We start from the raw sequence: 6,409 nt of genomic DNA, 5'->3' as shown, positions 1-6,409 counted from the left end.
AGTTTGGCAACTGGGAAAGGATCAGGCCTGAACTCAAAGCTCAGACTCATCCCTGATGTACTTGTGTTCTGAAGACGGAGTGAATGCGAGTCTTTAATATGGTTCCCTCTCCTTATCTTCACTCATACAGAAAGTTAAAACCAGCACATATGGAAGATGTAAGAGCTGGAGGTGGCTGAAACTTCACGAAACAGAGAGGCTGGGATATTTCAACAGTTTCTTACTGATGGAGGTGGTAGGGAGGAAGACAAGAAAGGAGGAAGGAAGAGATGGTGGAATGATATAAGTTAAAAGAGAACAGAGTTCAGCTGCAGCTAAGGTAATTCCCAAATGAAGAGCATAACTCAGTTATGGCAAGCTTAGTCCAGAGACGGGCAGGATGAGTTTCAGTCTTCTTGTGGAGCTGCTGCAGCCACCTGTGGCTTTAAATACCATGACAAGGTCTTGGCATGGCCAGTTTGGTCCCATATGTATTTCAAGATGGAGAGTTATATTTGGGTCCTCAGAAGTGGCCACGTTAAACAGTATTATCTGACATGAACAAGTTCTGGCAATCCCATTATTATGATGGGTTGGGCAGAGAATGGAGACAGTTTATGCCCAGCTTAACCTTTCCAGTGTCCTCAGAAGCCACTGCTGCCATATCCAGCAGCTCTCAAGCTGTGTCCTTGGCAGAGTTTGGAAATCCCAGAGGGTTTCTGCTTCCTCACTCCTTGTGTTCTGGCCCAACCTTGGGGCATTTATTTGAGAAGCCATCCCTAAGCTGCAAAAGCCCCACCACAGGTGGAGCTCCCTCCTGTCACCTGCTGTAGCCTCTGGTGCTGACAGAAAAGCTGGGAGCAGCTTCTGTTCTGGCCTCGGGCTGAATATGCTGTTTTCAACAGATCACCCACTCAGGAAGCACTTGAACATCCATCCTGGGTCTCCGGCACCGCAGAGCAGAGCTACTCCTGTGACCCTTGAATGCCACTTCATCATCGCTGATGCAGGATGAGGGGTCTGTCCCATAGTGATGGAGGGGATAACGCTGCTTTTCCAATCCCAAGTCAGAGGATGGAGCAGGCAAGTTCTGGAATCCGAGTGCAAACCATGCAGCTCTAAGGAAAAACACCTTATACAAAACACAGGGATTTTGTATCCAGTTGCAGACTGACTGCTTTGACAATGGAGTAGTGGCGTGCGCCAGCAGCTTTTGCTGAACCTTTAGGGCTATGGCTTCCCATGTGGAAATGAGTGGTTTGGGGTGCTTTCTTGATGGGATAACCCATCCTTGTCCTGGTGGGTCTCAACAGATGGAAGAGGCTGAACAGCAGAGGAAGGTGAGGAAGTCCAGCAAATCCTTCTCTCCCTCCTGCCTTCTCTCTCCCCTTCCTCCCTCGCTCCCTTTCTTCCTTTCTTCCTTTTTTCCTTTTCCCTTCTCTTCAGAAGTCTCCTAACACTGGGGATTCACCTCTTGATTATTGTGTAGCACTTCAGGCATTTTCTAAAACATGCCTGTGCCACCCAGCAAGTCCGGTGAGATGTAACAACACACTATCGCAACGGAAGTAAGGAAAGGACGTAAGCTGGGAAGGCATCGCCTTACTTATAAGCCACTGTGCTGTGTCCTGTGCGTGTGGGCAGCGAGCACGGCCACCAGTGTTATGGCCAGTAGAACAAAGCCACGTTGCTTTAATTCAGTGGCACAAGAGGCTGGGAGAGTTTATTTGTCTTCAGTTCCTAAAAGCATCTCAGAATCACCAGTTCCTTTGATTTCTGCACAGTAATATTGCACTCCTCCGTAAGTTTTCCCACAGCAGTTTGCACTCCAACTGGCAACGCGTGCAGGATTTCAGTCCAATTTTCATATGGCTCTTCCTGCCTATCACTGTTGACACAAAGCCCTTCCCAGAAGAGCTGAAGCCAGATCTCCAGCTGGGGAACATTCCCTTTGGTCTACTGCTTCCGGCACAGCTTTGCTCTCTTACACCAGCCCAGAGTCTGGCCTGTGCCGTGCCTCCACAACTTCCCATCCCATACTCCTCTTTACAGAGGAAAGCTCCTTTCTCCTTCTTCCCCTTCCCAAAGCCCTTGGGAGCATTGCATATGACATTTGGACGAAGCACAAGATGTCTGTCAAGGCAGAGGCACGCTCTGGGCACGCAGCGTGAAGTCAAGCTTCTCTCAGACACTCCTGGATGGGTTTGGCGGAGTCACAAAACTCGTCTGTGCCTCCTCTCTCCTGCTTGTAGACGGGAGCGTTCCCTGAGCCCATGGGGCCTGGATAGTCTTGTAAGCCTCTGTAGTTGTAAGGCTGGAAGAAATCCTTAGAAGGAAAATGCCCTAGAAACACAGCGTTATGCTAATGGCCATTATGTTTTTCTCATGAGACAACTAAAATCTGCAGAAGTAGCTACTTTCTGGAAGGCGCTGTCGCCATGAGTAAGTGCAGAAACGCACCACGCGCTCAGATAGATGGGTATATATGGGTACACGGGGGAGAGAGAGCAGTGACAGCAAGCGCGCGTGGAGCTTTTAGCAAACACTGGCACAGAAGCTCTCAGCCCAAGAGCCACCTTGATCCCAGTGAGAGCCGTGTCACGGTTTCCTGTCCCCCAGAACACCCAGGCTTCCCGCAAGCTCTCAGGTGGATGGCTTGTCACTGTTCCAGTCACCTCGTTGCGGCGGGAGGCACTGGGGAGGGAGTGACATTTCCATTCCAGTCATGAAATCTTGGCGTTTCTCCAGTCCCTTAGGAATTCCTATCAGAAATGCAAATGGCTGGGGTGGGGTGGGGGGGCGAAGATCAGAGCTTGGGAGGGAATTACGTGAGCTTGTGGTGCCTCAGCGTCTCCATCCCCCTGACAGGGATAACGCTGTTTCTCCACGCTCCTCCGTTCAGCCAGATTTCCAGAATATTGCAGGAGCGGCTGGGTAAGTGTTGCGCACCAGTGGCTGTGGCAGAGCTGAAAGCTGCGTCGTGTTGTCACGATATTGCTCCTTAAGGTGCCTTTCAACCCAGATTCTCACCGTAACTCCTACGGAAAGGCAGCACCAGATTCTTTTTTTTTTTTTTTTAAGTTGTTTGTCAGTGACTTTTTCTGCACCATGCTAGTAACTGTGGCAGCAGAAATCTCCTTCCTCAGACCTCTCCCTGCTTTTTTCCACTAGCGGAAAAGAGGGCAAGGCCGAGCCGGTCCCTGCTTGAAGGGCACGGGCACATCTCCTCACGTTGCCGGTTGCTTCTCCACGGGTCGGTTACCGGGAGGGAGTGACCGGCATCCCCGGAGCCGCGGCCCGGCTGGTGAGGGGAGCGCGGCCGAGGCGAGGAGCCCGAGAGGGAAAATGGGGCTGGGGGTGCTGTGTGCATGAGGCGAGGTGCAGACCTTAGTTTGGGGGGTGGCCTGAGCCCCCGGTGGTGACCCCCAGCTTTCCTTCCCTGGAGGGTGCGCGGGGTCTCCTGAGGGGCCAGCCTGGCCTCCTACTTCCATAGGCAGGCTAGGGGAATAAGCGACCCGGTTTCCCCCCCCTGCCCGGTGCCCCGGCAGCTCCCGCGGATGTGGGTCACCCGCTGCCGCCGCTCTGGAAACCAGGCCGCCCCGCGGAGCAGCCCTCCGGGGAGCGGGGGGTACGCACCGCCTCCAGACACCCCCTCGCCCCCCGGCCCGGCCCGGCCCGCCCTTCGGAGGGGTCCGCGCCCCTGGTCCCGACCCGGAGCGGGGGCGGTGGGCGCGCGATGATTCGCCGCTTCGGGAGCGGCGGGCGGGCGGCTCATGCATATTCATGAGCGTGATGTCAGAGGGGGAGCACAGCGCCCGGTGCCCGCCCGAGAGCGCCATTTCCTGGAGGAGAAGGCGGTGGCTGAGCAGGGACCGACGGACGGACTCACAGACTCGCGCGGAGGAGTCGCCGAGCGGCGCCGCGCCGACAGGGGGAGATCGCCCCGCGGTGGCACCGGGACCGGACCCCGCCGACCCGCGCCATCCCCTCTCCCCGCCGGGTCCTCCTGCCGCTCACCCCCGGCCAGAGCCACAGCCGAAGTTTGAGCGTTCCCGCAGCCTCCCGGGGGAGTTCGGTGACGGGCGGCAACGCGGGGCTGCCTTAGCCGCTGTCGCCGCCGCCGCCTGCGCGGGCGGTGGGAGCCCTCCGCGGCGCCGGGAGCTGAGGGGAGGATGGTGGTGCGGGTGCGATGGAGCTGAAGCGGAGCATGGCGATGCCGCGGCTCCTCTTACTGGGACTGTGGGCTGCGGCGCTCCGGGACGTCGCCGCCGTGGCAGGTGAGAGGGGCGGACAGCCCGCCGGCGGGCGGGGAGGGCGGCCACCACCGGTCGCCGCGGCTGAGGGCGAGGGGCGGCGGGGCACTGGCCCCCCGGGGCGCGGCGGGAGGGCCTGCGGGGCACGGGGCCGTGAGAGAGGGGGGCGGGCTGCCCCGCCGGGCCCGCTCCCAGGTCCACCCGCGGGCAGCTCCCGCCGCACCGGCTCTACAGGTGTCGGCAGCCGGCTGAGGGCGACCGCCCAGAGCGGGGACCGGTGGCCGGACAGGGGCGGCCTGGCGGAGAGCGGGGTCCGCCCAGTGTGGCGGCCGCGGGGCCTTGGGCAGCCACAAGTTGGGGGTCGAGGCCGGCCCGTTTTGGGTCCCTCCACCCTTCACGGCCGGACGCGGGGCCGGGGGACTCCGCCGCCTCTGTGGGGCCAGCGGCCGGGCCAGCTACGTGGCGCTGGGAGCCCGGGGTGCTGCGAGCCTCGCCCGCCCGCCTGCAACCACGGTGTAGTAGATCGCAGCCCAAATAATCCTCCGCCCTGTTTGCGCAGGCATCTCCCTGGTATTTGCCTAGCGCGGATCACCGCCGAGGAAAGCCGGGCGCTAACGCATTCCTGAGTGGCTTTTGTTGGTTTTTTTTTTTTGTTTTTTGTTTTTTTCCTCCCCTCCTGAACTCGTTTTCCAAAGTTTCGCCCCCGGGTCGGCGGGGAAGAGCAGGCTGTGAGAGGCTCTCGGCACCCGGGCGAAGCTCCGTCCCGCTTCCCCGGGAGTTTGGGCTCCACGCTGCCCGCAGAGCAACGCGGGTGCGGTGACCCCGAGCTGGAGGGGTTGTGGTGCGGGTTGGGTCGCTGGGACAGGGTCCTAAGGGATCTGAGGAGCGAAAAACCTTTCCCTTGGCCTGCATGGGTAGACGTCTTCCTCCCTTTCCGCTCCCAAAATAACTTCAGAAAAAGCGTACTTCTGTGCCTAGGAATCAAAATGTTCAGATATGGCAAGTTTAAAAAGAAACTCAAACCAAACCAACAAATATGTCACATATTTTAACAACTGGTATATTCATTTGCTGCCAATTCCGACAACTGGTTGATAAGAAATTTAATATAGTTTTATTTCCTAGCTAGACATTGCAACTCCTGCAGCTCTTAGAGGTAGGCTTGGAGGAACCTATTTAGCTGAGGTTATTTCTTGCGCTGGCAAGAATGTTATCGGATGAGAAATCGTGAGTGGGAGAGTGAGAAGGAGGAACAGGTGGAAATTAAAATCCTTATTGGCCTCCTGTGTGCTTCTTTCTGATACCTGCAGGAAGAGATGCTGCAGTTAAAACTGGATTTTTGTAAAAAAAACCAGTGAATTTATTAAAAAATCACTGATCTGTATTTCTTCATTTCAGTTGATCTTGACAGAGGGATTATACTTGGGCAATGTGGAGAACTACAACTCAGGCTGAACGCTTGTACTGTATATTAATTTCCTACATCATTAATTTGTCTGGGAACTGAAAACCGTAAAGGGTCTCTAACAACACTTCTTTGTTTAATCTGTGGCTAACTCAAGGCAGTCTGAGGAAAGCCGAGTAGTTTGCTTTTCCATGAAGGCACCTGTAGTGAAAGTGTCTGTCAGTTTGTGCATGTGTTCAGCAGCCTAGCTACATCAGTTTTCTGTAACGCAGAGAGAGCTGCTAGCAAGCTTTCGTGTTTTATTCCAATACTGTGAGCAGTAACAGGGAGTATGCTTTCTGGCATGCACTGGGACGTGTAATTTGTGTTACAGATGAGTTGAGTATTGCGAGGTTAGCTCATCCTCACCCAAGGTGATTAAATCCTTAGCCCAGCAAACAAGCTATAGCAGCTAAACTAAAATTATCTTACTAGTTTTCCAATGCTCTCTGTGAATTTGCTAAATTAATAACAGCAGACAGAAAAGCAAAAGCCTGAGTGTGGGAAACCAGCTGTTGACAGGCTGAGGAATCTCATTCCGGAAAGGAATAAAGTCTTTCTGCCTGTGTTCTGGGATTGCTCCCGGACCACTGGTGCTCTGCTGGGTACTGGCTGCTGGTGGCAGAGTGCCTGCTGGTCCCACAGTGCTGGCTCCCCCTTCTTCCAGCTCTTTCAGCCACGCTACCAGTCCCTCCGCTCTTGCTCTGCCCTGTGAGGTGGTGCCCTTCTGGCT

General features: G+C 55.7%; 1 protein-coding gene across 2 annotated transcripts in view; it reads left to right on the top strand.

Moving 5' to 3' along the window:
* The first annotated feature begins 3,862 nt into the window (after positions 1 to 3,862).
* The window catches only part of TYRO3 (TYRO3 protein tyrosine kinase), a 42,867-nt gene continuing 40,320 nt past the window's right edge, over positions 3,863 to 6,409 (top strand). For both annotated transcript variants that reach the window (XM_086749697.1, XM_086749696.1), the window contains exon 1: positions 3,863 to 4,256. In XM_086749697.1, the coding sequence (XP_086605823.1) occupies positions 4,169 to 4,256 (88 nt within the window). In that variant the 5' untranslated portion in view covers positions 3,863 to 4,168. The remainder of the gene's footprint in view (positions 4,257 to 6,409) is intronic.

This window comes from Chlamydotis macqueenii, chromosome 5 (genome assembly GCF_036417535.1).
Source record: "Chlamydotis macqueenii isolate bChlMac1 chromosome 5, bChlMac1.mat, whole genome shotgun sequence".
Lineage (NCBI taxonomy): Eukaryota > Metazoa > Chordata > Aves > Otidiformes > Otididae > Chlamydotis > Chlamydotis macqueenii.
This window is presented reverse-complemented; position numbering and strand designations above follow the sequence as displayed.